This window comes from Gigantopelta aegis, chromosome 8 (genome assembly GCF_016097555.1).
Source record: "Gigantopelta aegis isolate Gae_Host chromosome 8, Gae_host_genome, whole genome shotgun sequence".
Classification (NCBI taxonomy): Eukaryota; Metazoa; Mollusca; class Gastropoda; order Neomphalida; family Peltospiridae; genus Gigantopelta; species Gigantopelta aegis.
In genome coordinates, this window is record NC_054706.1 from 64,066,728 (window position 1) to 64,091,122 (window position 24,395).

The 24,395-nt window shown below is 35.3% G+C and overlaps 1 protein-coding gene across 2 annotated transcripts; it reads left to right on the forward strand.

Moving 5' to 3' along the window:
• Positions 1-139: 139 nt before the first annotated feature.
• LOC121378426 (splicing factor 1-like) lies at positions 140-22,456 on the forward strand. Of its 2 annotated transcripts, XM_041506600.1 has the most exons (13): positions 247-277; positions 4,723-4,857; positions 6,556-6,631; positions 12,945-13,097; positions 13,871-13,991; positions 14,756-14,908; positions 15,423-15,541; positions 15,875-15,979; positions 16,473-16,539; positions 16,830-16,943; positions 18,248-18,509; positions 19,702-19,806; positions 21,682-22,456. In XM_041506600.1, exons 1-13 carry the CDS (start codon positions 262-264, stop codon positions 21,978-21,980), a joined length of 1,725 nt encoding a protein of 574 aa, XP_041362534.1. In that variant the 5' UTR covers positions 247-261; the 3' UTR covers positions 21,981-22,456. The 2 variants fall into 2 exon arrangements, with proteins under 2 accessions (XP_041362536.1, XP_041362534.1); XM_041506602.1 differs by lacking the exon at positions 6,556-6,631 and having other exon boundaries at positions 140-277.
• The last annotated feature ends 1,939 nt before the right edge of the window (positions 22,457-24,395 follow it).

Sequence of the window (24,395 nt, forward strand, 5' to 3'; positions counted from 1 at the left end):
ATAGCGGTAATATTTAAAAACTATATTTACAAATAAAAAAATCTGAAAAATAATTTAGCTGTCCTTAAAACAGTCGTAATTTTCAAACATTTCATATTGGACATTTGTAATGACCTATTTTTCGAGATCGAGGCTGTACTCCATTTCCGTGCGGACATTTTTGTTCAACAAAGAATATTTACATGACTGGTTTTAATCTGAAATTTAATTTATCTCTAGAGGATTTTCATTATGTTGTCTCAGAATTCAAATAAGAGAATCATGGACTTCGGAGAGTGTAAGATTTAACTTCAATATCTGATGAGCACAGTGCGAAATGACGCGAGTTACTTGCGTATTTTGATATTTTCGACGTAATCACGCAAATCCCCGAGGCATGTTAAGGAAGGCGAGCGGTCGTTTACAAAGATTGGTTTTTGAGTCTTAGTGTTAAAATTAAAATGAAAGTGATGTTATAGAACACGATGGTATAAATCCAACCGATCATGAGTTCTCGGTCTCCTGAGCGATTCCGGGTCATTTCGCCCTTATTCCTATTCGACCCCGAGTCGTTTCGACCTCCATTAGTAGTCATTTCCCCCTATGTATTGGGGTGGTTTTAGTATGCAAAATTTGGTATATAAAAATAATTTTACCCATAATTTTGTCATAATAGTCACCTAACAGGCAACAAGGTTGTAGACTTAAACGTAAAGTCCGAAACAAAATGTGGATAACTACAATAAATTGCTCCTACCTTTAATGGCTTTGTTTTTCGTTAGATTTTACCCACATTTTGTCCAGACATAAATCTTCAAAAAACAATTACAATGGCATAGATTCCACGAAGTAGGGCGAGATCGCCATAAATTCCATATACTGCTGGGCGAAATCGCCGTACTATATATATATCTAACTAAAGAGGAATTTTATTATTTAAAATGTTTATATTACTATCATTTACTGCATGAAATGATACGAACAATGTTCAAATCAAATGTGATGTGTCCTTTTTTTCTGTCTTTGCCTGTTAAAGTGTTAGCTAGTGTTTGTATTCTGCCGATCGAAGCTGGGCGAAATCGCTGTATATCGCCGTACGGCCCCTGCTGGTTGAAGCTGGGCGAAATCGCCGTAGTCTTGTCCGGACTTAGGCTTCTCTGGGGTGTATGTACATAGTGTATGTAAATTGAAGGGACTGTCGCTATTTCTGCTTAATAAATGTTCTAAACAATTAAGCTTGGTGGTTCAACAAGTGAGTCTTCTATGACATCTGCAGGACGGGGTGGTCGTAGAAATACGTCAACCGGATCTTTCACTACGTATGTCGCCTGTAACACATGGGAATACGTTAATTATATAATTAGTTTTAACAATGAACACTCATAATTAACGAGATGGGATTAATCAATTAACTAACACAATAATCTGTGATTATTTATCAGTATTAGTACAATGAATATATCAAATAAGGTGTATTTATTGTAAAGATTGTAGATTGATATCAAAGTTGGTGGAAGTGTGTTAATCATTAAAAACGTAAATAATAAAGCATGCATATATATACATGCGAATATAAAAGCATAACGAATAATATAAACTTATGCAAGCAAATATAATTTCCCTGGAAACTTGTATAGCCTAATTATACAGAAATTTTCAGTAGCCTAAAGTGTTAAAGGTGTTCGTTTTGTAATTAACTAGTATATAGAAAATTGTATGACTAATCAGAGGCGCGTTTTCGGGGTAATTTAGTATTGTATTGTATTGTATTGTATGTGGATGATTAATTTAATTTAATAATCTGTTTAAATCTACAATGCTGTATTAATTGGAACAACAAACGATGTCAGTGTTTCTTGTGAGTATAGTTTTCTCGCAGTGACCACTGTGCATACCGTTTTAAAGACGATTAACACTAATAATAGTGAACTCTAATCAACATATAGACATAAACTGTTATATTGAATTATAATCATCTGTAATACAGTATTAACTATTAAAATACAGAAACAATTTCCCTGTAATGAAACTGAAATCGTGAAATGCTAATAAGCAATATATCTTTATATCTGTCCTTGTATCTTATCTCGTTAGTTTTCTGTTACTGGTAATTTAATGTGATCAGTTCTATAAAACCGTAGATGTAAAGAACATATCGAAAAAAGAAAACATACTCAAGCTTTTAGTTTGACATTTTATTAATTTGTAACATTAACGTGTTCTCAAATATATAAGTGTACTATAAAATGGAACACACAAACATGTCGGCGACCACGCCCAACTTTTTGAGAAACCAATATCAAAGCCAAAACATGCACTGAATAATAATAAGCTTAAAGTAGTCAGTCGGGCCAACTTTGTTGTAAACAGTATGGAAGACAGAAAACAGACAGATGGAGTTTCAGTTTGAATTTTATTAATTTGTTACATTAATATGTTCTCAAACAATAAGTAAGTGTACAATGAAATGGTACACAAAACGTCGTCGATCTCACCCAACCTTGCTGATATGGAGTAAACTGAACAAAAGTAATGACAGAAAAAACAAAAGCTTGGGAATAAAGAACAGTATCAAACCCAAAACATTAATTAAATATCATTATAATAACCAATTTATTATAATAAACAATGACATTAACGTCTGCTTATATGTATATAGAGTACGGCAATTTCGCCCAGCAGTATATGGAATTTACGGCTATCTCGCCCGTGACGAGATCACTCGGGCGGGATCGACCGGTGGCGAAATCGCCGGACTCCGATTCCACATACTAGATGATAACCATGTCACCTGTATCGACTTCGCTGAGATCGCATAGGGCAAAAAGCATTTAATTTTGTGCCGGCTGCCATTTTGACTTTTTATGGAATATTCTACAAGAGGGGTGAAAGGATATGACTTAATATAACAACCGTTGAATGTAATAACATGTTATGATATAAATGCAAATGTGATGACGTCATATTATTTTATTATTATTAATATTATTTGATTGTTTAAAGATACCACTAGAGATCATTGATTTTATATTAATATTTTAGTCTTTCACCCCTGTTGAAGAGTATTCCATAAAAAAACAAAATGGCAGAACCAGAAAACTGCATGTATTTAAATGTAAACTGAAGCAAATGGACCTTTTAATATTTCATCATAAATCTTCTTCAGCATAGATGTAAACATGACACGTCAATGGATAATACAGAGGCCAATTTCGCAAATTTGCAAAAAAGCGAAAAATATTGCACATAATATAACATACATATAAATGGTGTTTATGGTTGCTGAAGGGTTACACATTGATAACCTATATCTGATTTGCAACACGTAAACAAATTTATTCATCATTCATAAACATGAGGGCGAAACGACCCTGTATAGAGGGCGAAACGACACGGGGCGATCGGGAATAAGGGCGAAACGACCTGATGCCCTCCTGAGCACGTAACATCGTAATTAAATCCTGTCTGACTATGGATTTGGCATGATATGAAAAACCGTGAATGGGGCCACCCCATATAATTATTGCCATATAGACATAGTGGTCTATTTACGTTTGACTTGTTTTAAGAAATCTGCATATGATTAAAGAAAGGACTTTCCTTTGGCACCTGACGCCATACAACCGTAATTAAAATGTGTGGAGTGTGTCGTTAAATAAATCATTTCCTTCCTTTGGCACTGTCACTAACCCTAACTATTTATGACAAGTATTTATAATGTTCTTTATACGTGACAATGCCAAAGGAAACTGCTACCTGATTAAACCCTGACATCAAAATATATTAGATGAATTAAGAAAACCTTCCCAAAAATAAGTACACAAATGACGAAAAGACCACTAGACATTCAAAATAGTTTTATACACAGGGAAATGTATACACTACTGCCATTTTGTGACTGTGCACTATATTAAATGGCGTGTAATGTTAAACAACCCTAAATAAACAAAAGTTTTACACTGCTGTCATTGTTAGATGCGTCTGCTTTGCAGATTCATTGTATAAACGTTTAGGTGTAACTCTTGAAAACAATGGGCTGGTTACAGGAGTAGCTGAAGAAGGTCAACATTAGACTATGACATGCATTTAATCTCTTCACAACAGAAAATGGCATGGATATTAACAATTGTTGGTTGATTTTGACAATAAAGTGAACACGGTAAAACATTTCATCAAATTGATCGTGCATTACAATGCGAGTGTGCAGAAACCATTTCCCATTAATAGGCCGGTTTACAGTTACTCGAAGATACCATCGATATCTCAAACTGCATTTCAACTAACAACAAAAACATCAATACAATATTTACAGAAATACTATTCTACATTTTTCAGTTACGATATGTGAAACAAAATAGATTGCAATCAGTTAACGTAATAACAAATCAACAATGTGGACGTAAAACAAATCCTATTCTAGTAAACAAAAATGAACAACCCTTTAGTAAGCAGGAAAAGTTCAACATTTCTAACTGCATTCAGGCACATTCGTTTGCAAAAAGTATCATACTGTGCATTTGCAGTTCGTCCTGTCCATTGCCAAAGTAGACATTTGCTCATTTTTATACAAAGTGGCTACAAATAGAATAAAAAAGGAATTTGTGAAATAGTGTAATGGCTAAAAAAGGATTTTGTAAAATATTAGAATGAAAAAGGCGAAAATCTGAAATGGAAAATCAATGCCTCTGTATACCGAAGGTGATCTTGACTTATGTCGACTTGCACAATACTTTTTGTTTTTAGCCTGGGGTAGCGCAGAAAAAAAGAAGAAGAAAAAAAGCCGCTGGAATACTGAAGTTGATGATAAAACCATGATACCAGGAATGCCGACAGTTTTACCATGCAATTTGGATGCAAACCAGGAGAAACAATATATTGGTAGGTCTTCTGTTTACAACATGTTAATGTATTATATCTATCATAGATCTGAGCTTTGATAATCAGAAACCAAATTATTGAGAAAGAACCCCAGTTTTCAATTTTTAGTCATACATGCCTGTGTATATGCTATCATAATTTACATGTATATCGATGTGGTGATATTTTCTCTCACAAACTTGCTATATTTAATGAAGAGTTTTGTGTTTCAGTCAAATCTAATTACATTTTGTTTCTATAATAACTTTTTATTGTAGGATTTGCCAATGGCTGCAATTAATTTAATGTTTGTAATTAACATATATTCTTTGTTGTATTCTTACTATCAATCATGTGTTTTGTTGTCAGAGTATGTCTTTGACTATATATATCTTGGTGTACATACAATTTTCCAGCATAATTATGTCATAAAATAAGACATTAATTTGAGGTTAAATAAAAAATATTTAGATACTGGGATCCACAAAATTGTCGATAGCTGTTTATTCACTTTATCAGTATGACCTCTTACTGATCTGGTTCCCATTCCACAAAGCGATCTTAGCGCTAAGATCACCTTAAGTGCATATCTCAGCTGTGCAGTTAAGGTGACTTTAGGGTTAAGATCCAGTGTTCTCGCTGGGTGAAAATTAAAGGAGGGCGGCCGCTTGCCACCACACCCTTCAAAAAACCAACAACCAATAAACGAAAAGCAAAAAAAAAAAAAGGGGGGGGAGGGGGGGGAGTAGTTTGGTTACCATATTGTTGTGTGTTGGTAGACTTTGTGAAAAGACATACTCCTTATTTTGCCTACAAAAAAGTGCAAAAAGGTTTATAAATACAAAATACAAGCAAACTCGTCTTTTAATTGAACCAAAGATGATATCGATCTGACATTCACGGGCAGTTTCGGTTTTGCTGGTTTTAATATTATTATTTTTAATAAAGATTTCAAAATATATGAAAAACAATAAAGATATTTGTAAAGTGATCTTCTAATGTCGGATACATTTTTGTTATTTCCATCTTCCATCGAATAAATCGATCGCTGTGATAAAATATTATCGCCTGCTGATAGTAGTTTCGTTTTTGTAAAGGCGGTGTATATATTATTTGGCACTCAAGATAAATGATTTTAATGATATACACTACCACTTCCATTGTTTTTATAAGCGTTCATATCCCCCCGCTTAAATGGAGCAGCGAGAACACTGATATCGTTTCATGGAACGTGGCCCTGGATATTAGTGTTCACTGAATATTTTAATCTTTGCATATTCCACCATGTTTGCCCCCAAAGTCATGAAATATTACAGCATATTTATTTTAAAATATTAATCTTGCTGAAATTATACTCTAATGACATTTCCAACAAATAATATTGAATTGCATAATTCTTTATCAGTATTTCTATATTATATTTGCTGACACATGATATTATAACTTTTTCGTTATTGGATTATTGGGATTTGCACTTTTGAATTTAGAAATGTAAAATTTTATATTTACCTTGATTTATGAAGTGAATAATTTTCTTATTTCTATTTAATTAAATACATGCTTTGTTATCATATAGTATGATGTATATTTATAGAAATGTTTTAATTTGTGAGATTACTGCCCCCTCCTCCCCCCCCCCCCCCCCCCCCAATTTGCTGGTTTGTATTGCTTTAGTTTTTTGTCCTGAACATGCTGTTACTCTAACCACTTGTGTTACAGCTCATCTGCAAATTGAAGAGATTAGTCGAAAGCTGAGAACGGGTGACCTAGGAATTCCACTCAATCCAGAAGACAGGTTTGACACGGACGAAGCAGTTTAACCATAACTATCTACTTTTACCAGCAGCTTCAAGCAAATGAACCAGTTTGATTTGATGTTTCTGTATAATTTTAATCTTTTTCATTATATCAATCATTATAATTCATCTTGATTCACAGGTTAATGCAATAATTTTATGTATTTCAGGTGATATTTTTTTAGACCTAGAATTTGATTATCATTGTTGTGACAAATGTTTAATTAAAATTTAATAAGCTAATTCTTATTTTTCTAATAATTTAAAATTTTTTTTTTAATTTTGTGTTATTATTTAGGTTCAAAATGTTTTATTTGGTTTTTAAAATCTAATCCGGCAGATGAATTAGTATCTAGCATTGATTTGGTATACTTCTAGTTGACAGATTGATTCCTCCCAGATCAGTTCTCTCTAGACCCTGTATATCTTATTGATAGTAACTATCAACTTTGATTTCCTAGTCCTTGTGTTAAAGACATTTTGCAACTGGCTCACCACTGCACAAATTAGTAGGGGTGCAACGATACGGTCAAAACCGTATTGCGATATATTGCGATATAAAAAACCGTATTGCAATATGTATTGCAATATAGTTGATATTATTTAAATTTAATATTTATGGGTTGGGTCTTTTTTTTAATGAAAACAGAAGGCATAACTTTTTAATGATTTTTATTAGTTTCAGCTGTCAGGCTAAATGTTTTAGGCCATATTTTTATTTTATAACACAATACTTGTCTACTAGAACACCGGTGTAACGGTGTCAAACTATTTATAAATTGTCACATTCGGAAATCCTTACTATCGGGCTTTTCCGTTGCTGCTCGCTTAACACGGAAATGTACGTATTGAGTCGCTATGTTTCGGCAGATCGACCAAACCAGAGCCGAGGTTATTAGCCGAGGTATTTTGAACATCGGCTGAAGTATTCCGAGTTCAGTGAAAAACAGCGAAGTGTGATTCTCACTTGTTGGTTTATTTCTTTGAAGATGATAGCCGTAGCCGTATTCCAACGTAAATGAACAATGAATGATAATGTGTAAGTAACAAAACATTTATTTGTAATTATCGTTAACTGGTTATTTTCAATGGACATTAAACACGTTTTGTTTAGAAGTCAGAACCAAATATAACCGACCTATCTCTTCGTATGCCAACAAGTAAGCCGACTACGCTTAACGTGATAGTTACACTTCCTGTCACCACCAATTAATAAAATGATGTGGTTTTTGTTTGTTTATTTGCCTATTTCAAGTCAAATAAAATACAAGGAAAAAAAATAGCGTATAAAAATCGCGATACGCAAAACTGTACCGCGGTTCGTATCGAGCTGATCAATTATCGCGGTATACCGGTTTATCGTTGCAGCACTACAAATTAGTTCTGACCAAAGGTGTTTGATACATTACTTGATATGCAAGGTTTCAGGAAAACGTTCAAATCATTCAACCTTTTTGTGATGGAACTTGGTGGGAAAACGTTTACTGTCCTCATTATATATTAATTAATACCCATCAATTGGTTTTCCTGACTACTGTAATCGTTTTTATCATTTTAAACTTAGCATAGCAGTTGCCAGAATTAGTAACCTATATTAATATTTTGTCTCCAATCAAGTTGTAGAAATAATACTGATTATTAATTTATAAGCATTTACTTTGAAGTGCTGTGGTTTTAGTTGTTTTCCTTGATTTTTAATATTATTTGAGAGCTGGGGAGTGGAAGGTTTTGTTGTGAATGTTTTTTGGGGATTTTTTTTGGATGTTATTGCTGCTGTACCAAATAGTTTTTTTGTTCGTGAAGCTAGGTATGACTCCATTCCATATAAGACTTCTTTATGCTAGCAGTGTGCCAGAGTGTGTTTTAAGATTGTTTTTTTCTTTCGTCAGTTTATATCTGCTGACTTAAATATTGGAGATATTTTAATTTTTTAAGACCTTTTTTTTTTTTAAACTTTCAGAAAAGACCTTGTATTCTGGGAATTTGTCCATACTGTTTAGCAATTTTTTTTTTTATCAACGTACCTGTTTTTAACACCTGTTTATTTTATAAATGTTTTGCACTTAATTCATTTTGCTTTGACATGTTGCCATTGTTGATTTTTAACACTCAATCATTAATTTGACACCCATTGGGCATTTTTGTGTTCGGTCTTTCTAAATAGTTTTTCATTTTCCTGCTACCCAATTTTTCTGTCTTCGCTTATCCATTGTTAGGGCTTTAGATTCCACTCATATGGGCGCAACAGGTTTTTTATCTGTTCCGAGCACGCCAAGGTCTATTTAGTGCAGAAATGTTAATTAATAATTGTAAACTGACTCCGAGTATGTTCTGTATTGTGATTGGTTAATTACATTCTTTTTCCGGGATCAAATAGACAATAACACCCGGAAAGCTAATGGCATCATTAGAAAATGACGTCATTAGCAATTGGAAGAGGCGAAGTTGACGATTCAAGGGTCTACAGTTAGACTGTAGCCAGGTATTTTTTCAAGAGATACCAAATATACAGTTAGTTCCGTAGGAAAACAATTCAGTTTACACTGGGCATAACCATATGGATTTTTTAGATTTGCGGGTTTTATTGTCTATTTGATGCCCGCCAAATGTTTAATTTTTGACCTCGGGCTAACGCCTTCGGTCAAAAATGACATTTACGGGATCAAATAGACCATAACACCCGCAAATCTAAAAACTCCATATGGTTATCTCCTAATAGTTGTACATATGCATTTCAAGTTATTTTAATCTAATTACATTTTAACATTCCATTGATTTTGAGGTTAGCATGTTTGTGCTTAATGTGGGCTTGTTTATTTTGGGAATACTTATTTTGGTTATCACCTCAAGCTTAGGTGCAATTTAAAGCCCTGCTTATTGTCTCAAGATTTTAACATAAAATTGGGGAAGAGGAAAACTAACCCCCGTTACAATATTAATATATTTATCTGGAATGACTATGCATGTTTTTCAACTTGAATCATGATCTGAACCCACTGGAGGTTACCAAGCAGCACAATAACATTGAGATTACATTTTTTATTTTTATTTTTATTTTTTTAATTGCTTATTAACTTTATATTCCACTTGTGTGCGTCTTTGGTCAGCTAGTAATGTTTGTAATGATTGATTGAGCCTAATGCTGCCCTCTTTTGCATGTCATTTGACTTAAATATATGTATACAATATTTTGTTTTACATCTTATGATGATTAGCACCCACAACCATGTCTCCAATTGTACTTTATATCCTATGAATGCTAGATCTATACACCTTCCTGGCATTTTGTTTCCGTGTCTCTCTCTCTGTGAATTATGATTCACCCGCTGTCTCTTGAATTAAACATTTAAAATCTGGCACTAATCTTAACTGTTCAAAATGACGCTTCTGTTTAGCCAACAGTGACCAAGTTAACAGTAGTCAGAAATTAAAATCGCCGTAATATTTTGGACCTAATCTGACTGTTTTGAAAACCAAATTATGCTAACAACACCAGTTTGTTTAGTGTTAGTAGCTCCCTGGTTTTGCTTTGGTGCAAGACTACATCTGTGCTTACCACACCATTTTCAGCTGACCAGTCAGTTGTGCAGTTGTCAGCTGGATTACATTACAGTAATGCCAAAAAGTACCAATTATTACTTTTATTTTAAAATAACGGTTAATAATACTGTTATATTTTTAATTCAGTTGTCTTGCTGAAATTTTATTACTGAAAGTAATAATAATAATAATAATAATAGTATTTAATAACAAAATATGACGGTTTCGAACCAAGTGTAAAATTTGGGATGTTTTCGAATGAACGTGGAAGGGAGTAGTCATTTCTCCTACTAAAATCCTAGATTAGTGCCTGAAAACCTGTAGTAATCTTGTACAATTGTTTCACTCCCAAACACAACTGTTAAAAATTAAGGGAAGGTCCATATTTTGATTATGTTTTCTTTTTGATATTCCCAACATTATTTTTCAAGTGTCCTTTGGAAAAGGGTTTATCTGCCACTAGTCATAACGTGGATGGGGTCTAATAGACAGATATTGATTTTATAGGCAAAAATATCATGCAAATAACATCATAGCAAAACTTTTCTAATACTGATTTGTCCAGTGTCCATCCACTGGTCAACATTTCCTTTGAAGTCTGTTTCCCCCCTAGATTTTTGATTGGATCATTCTGAAACGTAGTATATGGAATCTCTCAGGCAGTGTCTACAAACTAATAATACTTTAAATTCTTATTAATTAAAAAAAAAAAGTAAAATTGCAGTACATGTTGTAGAGTTTAAATTAATTAGTTAGAAACAATATATGAGGCAACTTCTACAAACTACCGGTAATAGAGATTTATAAATTTGTAAGTTTTCATTAAATTTAAATTATTAAATTGAAGTTTAACATTCATTGTTTATCCCTGCCTAACATTTTACTGGGACAGTTGTGAAACTTTGATGCAAGAACTCTGGGGGTAGTATTCACACATACAGATATGTCAAACTTTTTATTTTTTATTTAACTTTTTTTAAAATGCACAAGCTCAGCACAATAGTGTTGATGACTGAATATATATTCCCTAACAAAAAGCAGGAAATTTTAGCTTTCTTGTGGTGTGGAACAGGGGTTGATTTTCATCTGTTTTTAGTGCAGTATCTTTAAGATTATATTTTTGGAATTAATATACATTTTCCCCCAATAAATAGAAATCCATTCTGTGCAATTGCCCTCCACCCTCAACCCATCCCCTCCAAAGTAATGCATTAATCCGTTCCTATGACATTGCACTAAACTGGTCTAACTTGATTATTTTTTAAGAATCTACAGCTGTGAATGATGTAATCTGCACTTTTTGTGTGTTCATTTCGGGGCTTGGAACCCACAACTACCTGAACTCAGAAATCATAAAGAGATGCAGTGTTTTAGCACATTTGTTTTAGCCCAAAAGTCTACACCTCTGTATTAGCCCATACGGCCACATATCTGTATAGCCCAAGAAGCCACACATCTGTATTAACCCACGAGGCCAGTCATCTGTATAGCCCATGAGGCCACACATCTGTATTGTCAAATGAGCATATAATTTAAGTCTTATAAACCTGATACTAGTAATAGTAATGTATTCAGGCAAAATACAACAAAGATTGTGGAATACTAAATCAGAAATACTAGATTAAACATTCAGCACATGTAATATGCTTAATGCCAGCCATCTGCTGCTGAGAAATTACTGACTAAATCGTCGCGGAAAATGTCCAAAAAATCCTGCCAATTTGGGTTATTAGTTTTGTAAATATTCCTTGGAATTTTAACCAGTTTTTTAAAATTAAAAATATATAATAATTTGACAATCACATTTAAAATGAAAAATATATTAAATTGAAGAATGCACTTCAAAGTGTAGATTCCTGCTAAAATAATTAACTTGCCTTGTGTGGCTCATGAATAATTTATCACATATCCATACTTACTATAAAATACTTTTATTTTCGCAGTGGAATTTATTTACGATTTTGAATATAATTTGTAAAAATAAATCACATAAGAAAATAAAAGGTGACAGAAATTGGACATTAAAACAAACTGAATATGCTCCTCATTCCATTAAACCTGAGACTGTGTTAGTTTCCACTGTACAGGGCTAGTAGTAACAATGCAACACTTAAAACTTTATATCAAGAAAACAATTTATAAGTACAGAAAATATATTACATGATAATACTAACACAAAAAGGTTTTGGTGTGGTTTTCTTTCATAAGTGCTGTCGGTGAAAGCAACACGGTTAAATGACAAAAGTAAACATCACAGTATGTTAAAATTTGGAAATGCAAAACAGTCTGGCGTGAGCTTTTTGGCTAATCACAAACTGTACTGAATGAGTATTTTGATGGGAATAAATAGTTTTAAATGAAACTTGAGCTGGCATTGCACCTTCAATTTTTTAATTTTTTTCCTGGTTTGGTTTTTATAACAAGTTTGAGGATTATGAAAAAGCGCATGGGGTAGGAACCTTTTGTAAACAATAAACATCAAAATTATTGATAACAGTATACCGGTGCTTCATTTTTTTTATTAAAGAGGAGGGATAGAGTTTTCGAAAATAAATGCTTGTGAACTGACTCATTTTCATTAAGTCACGAACATTTTATCTCGCAAAAATAAAGTATTTTACATTGTCCACTGCATAATGGTAAAAATGGCCTGCTGTGTGTGTTCCTGCAATGGCTTAACTACTCTTAACCAGCTGGTACCGTGTTTCACCAATGCATTCTCTATACAATTTAATTGTTTCGTCTTGGTATTAATTGTGTGTGTGTGATTAGGTCGCCATCTCCTGAGCCGATCTACAACAACGAGGGGAAGCGACTGAACACGCGTGAATACCGCACCCGGAAGAAGCTGGAGGAGGAACGTCACCGTCTAGTCCAGGAAGCCATGTCACTGAATGCAGAGTACAAACCTCCTCCAGACTACAAGTGAGTCCTTGCCAATATGTCATCTTACATATAGGCTGTAGTCTACCATATGTAGATCCATACGTTTTTTTTAGTTTAACGACACCACTAGAGCACATTGATTTGTTAATCGTCGTCTGTTGGATGTCAAACATATGGTAATTTTGACAGTCTTTGAGAGAAAACGCAGTACATTTTTTCCATTAGGAAGGTATCTTTTTTATGCACCATCCCAAAGACAGGATAGCACATACCAAGGCCTCTGATATATCAGTTGTGGTGCACTGGCAGGAACGAGATATAGCCCAGTGAGTTCTCTGATGGGGATCGATCCTATACCGACCGTGTATCAGACTAGCGCTTTACCAATGGGCTTCGTCATGTGCCCATGTAAATCTGTAAATCTATAACAGCAGTAATTTTACTTGTGATAATAATTATTGTCATCATTATTTTTCACCTTCTTTATCTTTTGCCTAAGAAACTAATTAAAAATTAAAATACCACATGGGTTTCTCGTTAGCTGTATTGTGTCAATTAAAGTAACTATTCTATTGTTATTTTATTTATAACAAAAGTTGTTCATGTGATATACATATATTCAATTCCAAACTATTGCTAAAATAACTAAGTTTTAAAAAGCCCAATTTTATGTGTTATTAGGAATTGTTTAATGTAAAATAGTAATTCACACATCTTAAAGGTGATGCTGTTTTGTTAAATATTTACATAAATGTGTTGTTTTTCCAATAATTAACATACTTATTTTAAATATAATATTTTAATTGTTACAGACCACCAGTGATACGTGTGAATGACAAAGTCATGATTCCCCAAGAAGAACATCCTGACATCAACTTCGTTGGGCTTCTTATTGGACCAAGAGGAAACACATTGAAAAATTTAGAGAAAGAGGTATGTGTAACCTGGACTTCATTCTGACTCCAAACCCCGAGTGAGTGCTCCGCAAGGCTCAATGGGTAGGTGTAAACCACTTGCACCAACCAGTGATCCATAACTGGTTCAACAAAGGCCATGGTTTGTGCTATCCTGCTTGTGGGAAGCGCAAATAAAAGATCCCTTGCTGCTAATCGGAAGAGTAGCCCATGTAGTGGCGATAGCGGGTTTCCTCTCAAAATTTGTGTGGTCCTTAGCCATATGTCTGACGCCATATAACCGTAAATAAAATGTGTTGAGTGCGTCGTTAAATAAAACATTTATTTCTTTCATTCTGTTCGTTAAAGTGTACTTGTAAGCTTAAGATATGACTTAGACTCAATCCACAATTTATTAATAGAATAGCCAAGTGAACATATTTTTAAAGGAAAATTTAATACAGATTTTAAAAAATAAATCATATTTGGTTCACATTATTTTATTCATATTTTGTTTCAGGGCTTTGCTTGGTATGTACATTGTTTTTCTGTGAGCACCTGCAAACTACTAGTATTAGACTGGTTCCATTCCTTTGACATTCCTTTAACATTTCTTTAACATTAAATGCCAAAAAAAGCTAATGAGCATTTAGTAATACTACAGAAAACTCGCATAAGTTCAACACTCTGCATGTGAACCTTACTGGACATTTCAGGCTGGTTTATCTTAAAGCAACATAGTTAAAATGTCATTAATCACAAAGTTAATTCTTGGTTTTTGGGGTGGGTTTTTTTCAAATTCAGACTGGAGCGAAGATAATTATTCGTGGTAAAGGGTCTGTGAAAGAAGGCAAGATTGGTCGGAAGGACGGCCAGCCACTTCCTGGCGAGGACGAGCCGCTACATGCGTATGTGACGGCAAACAATCCGGAGAATGTCAACAAGGCAGTAGAGAAGGTGAATTTATAGACTCTTTTTTTTATTGTTTAGAAAGTAAAGCATTTAACTGTTTTAGAAAATAATTTAAAAGTTGATTAACACATGAACATGAATAAAATATTGTTAAGAGAAAATGTGAGAGAAAAAAAAATCATTACATTTTGCGAGCATGACCCAGATGGAAGAATATTTATTAGTCCATTCAGATGGGACTATAGGTGTTTTCTCCATCTGTTTCTGCAGCTGTGAATCTATTTGATGTCCAACATATAGTTTTTCAGATTTTTTTTGATTTTTTTTTGCAATGGATCAAGATATTGAGCTGAAATTGTGTGTGTAGCTTTATTGTGTACAGTTATAGATCAAGTTTGTCTTTCAAGGTAATTTACCCATATTTTACATAGTTATAGCACTTGAGCTTAGGAGATGAGAAAAATGTGTTGTCTTCTGTTGGGGACACCTATTGCTTTAGCAGTACTCTTAAAATGCTGGTCACTTTATTTTATTATAATTTTTATTTTATGCTTTCTAGATAAAAGAGATAATCCGTCAAGGTATTGAGGTTCCAGAAGGTCAGAATGATCTGAGACGTCAGCAACTACGAGAACTGGCTCTACTTAATGGAACATTACGGGAAAATGATGGATTGGCGTAAGAACTTATTTTGCCTTGCTAATTAAAATATTTTTTAACTTGTAGTAATAGATTGCTTTGTTTGCACTCAGGTATACTACATAATACTTATTCTAAGAGTTCTATAATTTAATAACAAATATGGTTTTAAAAGTTAAGTTGAATTTTTTTTTATCAAAATGTTTAGGTTTCTTTAAAAAATATAACAAATTAGCATTATTTTTCAGGGTTTTTTAATCTTTAAAAGCTCCACCTAATTCTGTTTTTTTTACAGTTGGAACATTTTAATGTTTAGTTTCTTTAAGATACCAAATTAGCAGTCACTAACATTTAAACATTTTTATTTTTCAGGAAGCTGAAACAGCTACAACAAGCTCAAACCATCGTGACCAACACAATCATCTGCTCTGTGTGTGGTGGTGCTGGTCATATAGCACAGGACTGCAAGGAGAAAAAGTGAGAATTTGTTACACACCTCTAGAATATAATTATCTGTAGAATATATTGGTGAAAATTGCAATACAATAGTGTGAATTTAATTGTCTGTAGCATATAGTTATGAGAATTGCAATACAGTAATAATATAAAGAGAATTTAATTATCTGTAGAATATAGTAGTGAGAATTGTAATATAGTATTGATAATTTAATTATCTGTGGAATATAGTTATGAGAATTACGATACAGTAAGGAGAATTTAATTAGCTGTAGAATATATTTGTGAAAATTGCAATACAGTAGCAGGAATTTAATTATCTGTAGAATATAATGTTGAGAATTGCAATATAGTAGTGAGAATAATATATAATGTAATGTAATGTAATCCTTCGTAAAACAACCAAATTTTTTGATAATGGTCGCCTACTTTCTTTTATTTTACTTTATTGTTGCATTTCTTGCTAACATTAAAACAAGCACGTATTCACAGTTCTGATTATTGATATTTTTAGACCTGGAGATACATTTAGATTTCAACAGGCCCAAACACCAGTTGATAAAGCTAAAATGGACAGTGAGGTAAGATTCCATCACATTTGTTAATAAAGAAAACTTAATCATCTATTTCTTTCACCTTTAAAATTTATTTTCTGCTGGCGCCAACGGCTTCATCTTTTGCATTAAATTTTAACATTAAAGTTTTGTGTTTAGTTCAGTTTCTCACAAACTATAAGTCCTAGATCATTGAAACTTGCTTTATAGTTCCACTTACATATTCAACACAGGGCACCAAAACATTTATGGTAGGTGATGCATTAATTTCCGAGGAATGCTTGTTTAAACACTTGTGTTTGTTTTTGTTTTGCCAGTACATGTCTCTGATGGCTGAGCTGGGTGAGGGACCGCCTCCACAGAAAAACGACCGACCAATGAACTCATTTTCACGGCCACCCATGAGTTTTCATCATCCTCCAAACCCCATGGTAAGAAAAAAACCCTCCAAGATCATTTGTTTTCAGGAAGTCTCAGTTTGCTTAGTTATTTTGCAATCATCCTGTATGGGGCTGTTGTCATTTGTAAAGGAGCATCTTTGCTTTTCAGTGGACAAGATGTAGCTCAGTGGTACAACACTTGGCTTATATGCGATCGATCTAGGAATCGTCCTCGATTACATTCAGTGGGCCCATTGGGCTATTTCTTGTTTCAGCCAGTGTTCCACAACTGGTATAACAAAGACTGTGGTATGTACTATTCTTTCTGTGGGATGGTGCATATAAAAGAACCCTTGCTGCTAATCGAAAAGAGTAGCTCATGAAGTGGCGACAGCAGGTTTCCTCTCAATATCTGTGTGGTCCGTAACTATATATCCAATGCCATATACCCGTAAATAAAATGTGTTGAGTGCATCCTAAAATAAAACATTCCTTCCTTCTCTTTTCATGATTTGTTATGGTGAATGGGAAAGAAATGTTTTATTTAACGACGCACTCAAAACATTTTATTTACGGTTATATGGCGTTAGACATATGGTTAAGGACCACACAGATTCTAAGAGGAACCCGCTGTCACCACTACATGGGCTACTCTTCCGATTAGCAGCAAGGGATCTTTTATTTGCTCTTCCCACAGGCAGAATAGCACAAACCATGGCCTTTGTTGAACCAGTTATGGATCACTGGTCGGTGCAAGTGGTTTACACCTACCCATTGAGCCTTGCGGAGCACTCACTCAGGGTTTAGAGTCGGCATCTGGATTAAAAATCCCATGCCTCGACTGGGATCCGAACCCAGTACCTACCAGCCTGTAGAGCGATGGCCTGCCATGACGCCACCGAGGCCGGTATGGTGAATGGTGACACATACAAAACAAGAGGTTTAATAAACAAAATGTCAAACATTTAAAATCTTTTATTAGTCCACTTGTTTTTTTTACAGAGGTGGTAAAATCTCAAAACAGAGTGAATTCTTTTAACTTGTATGGTTTCTATTATGTCATGTGAACTTGTTTTATTTTAGCATCTGATTCTGTTGGCAAAAAAAAAAATTGTTTTGTATAAATGGATATTTGTTTTTCAATATACATTGTACTATTATACTTTTTCTTTCTTTTTTTTACCTATTCTTATGTAGCCATAAAATATAATATATAATACTAAATTATCAATCTGATTTGAATGCATTTTTTTTTCTTATTATTAATAAACATTGATTTTAATTGTCAAATAAACATCAGAGATGAACAAAGTATGTAAAATATCTTATTTTATATTTAATTTCTGTCTTTTCAGTCTATAAATCCTCCCTGGTCACAGCACAATGCTCCTAAGAGACTACAGATAGAGAGTCCACCTGTATTCCAAAACCCCCAGCTTGGAATGCCTCCGCAGGTGACTTCAAGTCACAACCCCGTAATGTCGGCCCACAGGCACCAAAACATAGGGCCCCCTGGCGTGGTGACCATTCCACCCACCAGCAACGTGGGTATGCCTCCCTGGCAGCAGATGACCAGCTCCAATCAAACTGGGGTCACCTCCACAACCACAGCAGTTGGTGAGTTATCTTCTCTTATTTACAGCTGAAGAGTGTTTTATGAAACAGGCCTCGGTGGCATCATGGTTAAGCCATCGGACTACAGGCTGGTAGGTACAGGGTTCGCAGCCCGGTACCGGCTCCAACCCTAAGGGCTTGATGGGTAGCTGTAAGGCCACTGCATCCTCTTCTTTCTTAATAACCACTAACCAACTAACAACTAACGCACTGTTCTGGACAGACAGCCCAGATAGCTGAGGTGTGTGCCCAGGTCAGTGTGCTTGAACCTTAATTAAGCAAGAAATTAAGTAGAAATGTAAGTTTTATGAAATGTAAGTCCACAATTGGGGAAAATTGGAGATAACTACATGAGTTGCTTGTTTGTTGTACTGTGCCAAGCTACATGCACTGTTGTTATCCAAAATGCAGGGCTCACCCTGTCCATTGCAAGATTAGCCAATTTGTAAATTTTTATACAAAGTCGCTACAACATATAGTATTTGGCTAAAAAAAATTAATTAATTAGCCACTTTTGAATAATTTTTAAACAAATAATATATAAATATTAGAAAATTGGCTAAAACTACATTCTCTTCAGTGTGAGCCCTGAAATGGATTATATCACCTTGTATGGTTGATAAAAACCAGTGGTATATATATATAACATTATAATTGTTTAAAACAAACCATAATATTTTCGTAAATTGATGTCTCGTGAACATAACCAGTTTTGTGATAAGTATGTAATTGATTTTCTGGTAATTGAAGTTTTAACATTTGTTTTTTTTAACATTTTGTTTAATAAACAGTCATTGCTACCAGCTCATCTACTATCAGGTGAAAATATTGGGCTCATAAATCTTACGCTATTAATGTGCAATTTTTCAAATCTTAACAGGGTACTAGCCAAATTCGTCGATTGCAAATTTTGAAAGCAGTTGGTGAATTTTATTTTAATTTGGCGAAAAAATTTCATGTAATAATGGACATTTTAAAGAAAATAATTGTTGATTTGTGCAATTTTTCAAGTTTAATAGACAATTTGGCGAACTATTTTGCTCACCTAGAGCAAGCCATGCTTAATTGAGTATTTATTTCAAATGATTTATGAAGCTGCAAATAATATTTAAAGGTTTATAAAATCACTTAAAAGAATCGTATATCAAATGTTAACTTGAGAACATTTAAAACAAATGTTGATTTTCTTTACTAGGTTTGCGACCTCCACTGCCGACTCTACTGACGGCACCACCTCCCCCACCCCCAGCATGTCAGCCTCTTAATGCTGGTGGGATGCCCTGGTTGCAGCACACACAAGGTAACTAGTCAATTATTAACTTGTCACATTAGATGGGGGGCACCACCTCCCCCACCCCCAGCATGTCAGCCTCTTAATGCTGGTGGGATGCCCTGGTTGCAGCACACACAGTAACTAGTCAATTATTAACTTGTCACATTAGATGGGGGGTACCACCTCCCCCACCCCCAGCATGTCAGCCTCTTAATGCTGGTGGGATGCCCTGGTTGCAGCACACACAAGGTAACTAGTCAATTATTAACTTGTCACATTAGATGGGGGGCACCACCTCCCCCACCCCCAGCATGTCAGCCTCTTAATGCTGGTGGGATGCCCTGGTTGCAGCACACACAAGGTAACTAGTCAATTATTAACTTGTCACATTAGATGGGGGTCACCACGTCCCCCACCCCCAGCATGTCAGCCTCTTAATGCTGGTGGGATGCCCTGGTTGCAGCACACACAAGGTAACTAGCCAATTATTAACTTGTCACATTAGATGGGGGGCACCAACTCCCCCACCCCCAGCATGTCAGCCTCTTAATGCTGGTGGGATGCCCTGGTTGCAGCACACACAAGGTAACTAGTCAATTATTAACTTGTCACATTAGATGGGGGGCACCACCTCCCCCACCCCCAGCATGTCAGCCTCTTAATGCTGGTGGGATGCCCTGGTTGCAGCACACACAAGGTAACTAGCCAATTATTAACTTGTCACATTAGATGGGGGGCACCAACTCCCCCACCCCCAGCATGTCAGCCTCTTAATGCTGGTGGGATGCCCTGGTTGCAGCACACACAAGGTAACTAGTCAATTTAACTTGTCACATTAGATGGGGGGCACCAACTCCCCCACCCCCAGCATGTCAGCCTCTTAATGCTGGTGGGATGCCCTGGTTGCAGCACACACAAGGTAACTAGTCAATTATTAACTTGTCACATTAGATGGGGGGCACCAACTCCCCCACCCCCAGCATGTCAGCCTCTTAATGCTGGTGGGATGCCCTGGTTGCAGCACACACAAGGTAACTAGCCAATTATTAACTTGTCACATTAGATGGGGGGCACCAACTCCCCCACCCCCAGCATGTCAGCCTCTTAATGCTGGTGGGATGCCCTGGTTGCAGCACACACACGGTAACTAGTCAATTATTAACTTGTCACATTAGATGGGGGGAAGGGGTGGGACATAGCCCAGTGATAAAGCGTTTGCTTGATGCATGATCGGTCTATGGTCGATCCCAGTCAGTGGGCCCATTTGGTTATTTCTCGTTCCAGGCAATGCACCACAACTGCATGACACAAAATAGGAAGTAAAATAACAGGGCAAAAGAAATATGGCTTGCTAAGAAAAAGCATGTCCTGCTACAAATAAGATAAGACAGCATGTGGTGAAGGAAGGGTTTGGGATAGTGTGTGGAGAAGTGGATCTCCGAAATGTATTTTAGATCAGTATGGAATAAAAATATAACAGAATTACAAGCTAAATAGCAGATGATATATTGAAAAAGTTACCTGTGATTTTTTGGTACTTTTAGCAGGTGAATATTTATTTCACCTGCTAGGTCTAAAAAATTTAACTGCTTTTCACAGGTCACTATTTTGAGCCCTGCAACTGGTACGTCATAGGTCGTGGTATGTGCTATCCTGTTTGTGGGATGGTGCATATAAAAGATCCATTGCTACAAATGGAAAAATGAAGTGGGTTTCCTCTCTAAGACTATATATCAAAATTACCAAATGTTTGTCAACCATTAGCTGATGATGAATAAATCAGTGGGCTCTAGTGGTGTTGGTAAACAAAACAAACTTTATTTTCAATACTCGGCAAATTTTCCAGATGTTTTGTCCACTTTTCTTTTAATATAAAACGTCTTTTTTTTTCTTTTTTTCCAGTTGCTCCTGTGCCTCCTCCACCTCCTGTTACTTCATCTCCATGGCAGCCAGCATCCATGTCGGCACCGCCACCACCTCCGTCAAACTTACCTCCGTGGCAGCAGCAGCAGCAGACACCACCACCCTCTGGTCAAGCAACGATGGCCAGCCCTGTCGCGCCTCCCCCTCCTTCTCAAGGAAATATCTATAATCCTGTTGGTGCTCCCCCTCCCCCACCCCCTGGTCGATTTGAAATGAATGCTGTTGGTAGGATAAACCCACATCTTGTACCTCCACCCCCACCTCCACCGCCCAGTTAACTTCCAGCGTATGTTAAAGGGACTATCCTGAGTTTTGTAGCCATTTTAAAAGGTTATCGGCAAATAAAATATTTTTATATTATTAAAATGACAAATTACTTATATTTTCTTTCTTTCAATATGTATAAAATACTTTCGTACATGTATACAATTTAAAAAAAAAAAATTAACAGCCAAATGAAATTTGAAATAATTCGGCCGAAGGTTATTCCAGATGTATTTATCCATATAATCCTTTTTATTTAAAACATATTGAGGTAAGGTAGTTTTCTTTTCTGAGGGCGGCAGGACCGTAGCTCAGTGGTACAGCACTCCCTGATGTGTGATCGATCTAAGATCAATTCCTGTCTGCGGGCCCATTGGGCTTCTTTTCGTTCTAGCCTTGCTCCACAACTGGTGTAACGAAGGCCGTCGTATGTACCATCCTGTCTGGGATGGTGCATATAACAGATCCCTTGCTGCTAATCGCCCATGAAGTGGCGACAGCAGGTTTCCTCTCTCAATATCTGTTTGGTCCTTAACCATATGTCCGACGCTATATAACTAAATACAATGTGTCGAGTGCGTCATTAAATATAACATTTCCTTCCTTCCTACTTAACCTGACCTCATACAATGGCATATTCCCCTATGTTAGTAGTCAGGTTAAGTATACTTAAAAGGGGGCGGGACAAGGTCCAGTGGTAAAGCGCACACCTGATGGATCGTTGGTCTAGGATCGATCTCAGTCGGAGGGCCCATGGGCTATTTCTCGTTTTAGACCGTGCACCACGACTGGTATATATTAACTAAAATATCAAGCCGATGATCTACAAATCAGTGTACTCTGGTGGTGTCATTAAACAAAAGAAACAAACTTTATACTTAAAAGAGAAAATTATCCAAGTTTTCTCCTGTTTTAACAGGAAAAAACGTGTTGGGGGGGGGGGGGGGGGGGGGGGGGGGATAAACGGAAGTCTTGCTGGAGCTAAACACTCGGGATAGTCCCTTTAAAGTATAACATTTCCCCATTTGATGTCCGTTATTCTTTTTTTCTTATTGAAATTTTTATTTGATGTTCTTTTATGTGCTATGGTGTATTTGATTTATTTTTGTTAAATGGATAGCATATCAGGTATGTTATAATAATCAAAGTGTCAAGTATGAGCTAGTTTTTAAGAATATTTACTTCCATTAAGTATCTTTATAGCAAAGTCATCAAATTGCTGTTTCTGAGCATGGTCATTTATTTTATTTTATTGTGATTCATCATGCTTATAAATATAATTGCATTATCTTGTTCTATGGTGGTGATATGCTAAAGTTGCTGGGTTTTTTGTTTACATAAACCAGATCATTGTGGGTGTAATCTTTGAATAAATTTGAGATTGGTTCATCTTTTTTGTTTAGAAATTAATAGTAAATTTCTTAGTTCATTCTCATCTTTCTGTTTTATATTTCTGTGTTATATATGTTGGATTAATCTGTCTGGAGGTCATTAATACTACTATTTCATCAGATAAGACTCTGTACTTGGAACGTTTTCTATTTGTTTCCGAGTTTACAGAGAACAAATTATGATTTTCCAAAAAATCAGGAGTTTGACACTCCCTGAAAACTGTTCCTGTCTTTGCTTTTTGATGACAAATGCACAGTAATTTGTTACTTTTCAAAATGTTTGAGTGTGTTCTAGATTCCTTTTGTCTATTGCTATTTATCAACCCCAAGTGCATAATTCATATTCTAAATGTGTGTATTACTGAGCTATGATTACAATTGCTGATTTGACTATTCTGGGTGGACACTAAAAAACACTTAGTATAGTCTGGGTTATCTGTAAGAATCGGATAAAAATAATTTCATACCTGACACAAAAGGTGCTGCTCGGGGTTTTTTTTTCTTTTCTTTTGTTTTTCTCTCTTTCTCTCTCTCTCTTTTTTTTTTTTGACAGTAAATTTAAAAGCATTGAGAGTGTGCTTCATGGTGATGGGTTAGTAACAGAGTTACAGACATTTACTAATTGTGGGCATTAATTAAATAAATTAGTTCAAATGTCTACATTTTATGAATAGTTTTGATTGCTCTCTCTTACATTAACTTCTTTTTGATCTTTTTGGTATTTTGTTTGTTAGTGTTTTTTATACTCTCAGCATTTATTACAATAAAGGTGCTTAATTGTTGACCAGTTTAGTTGAATTGGTTCCATCTGATCTACTGGATTGGTTCCATCTGATCTACTGGATTGGTTCCATCTGATCTACTGGATTGGGTGGGTGGAGAGGGGTATCTTGATTCTTTTAATTATCTACCCTTATTTCTACTTGTTTTCGGGCGGGACGTAGCCCACACCTGATGCACAGTCGGTCTAGGATCGATCCCCGTTGGTGGGCCCAATTGACTATTTCTCATTCCAGCTAGTGCACTACGACTGGTATA

Coding starts and splice junctions, on each gene's coding strand:
- LOC121378426 (XM_041506600.1), top strand. Junction 4,858..6,555: donor CCAGGAGAAACAATATATTG/GTAGGTCTTCTG, acceptor CTTGTGTTACAG/CTCATCTGCAAATTGAAGAG. Junction 13,098..13,870: donor AAACCTCCTCCAGACTACAA/GTGAGTCCTTGC, acceptor TAATTGTTACAG/ACCACCAGTGATACGTGTGA.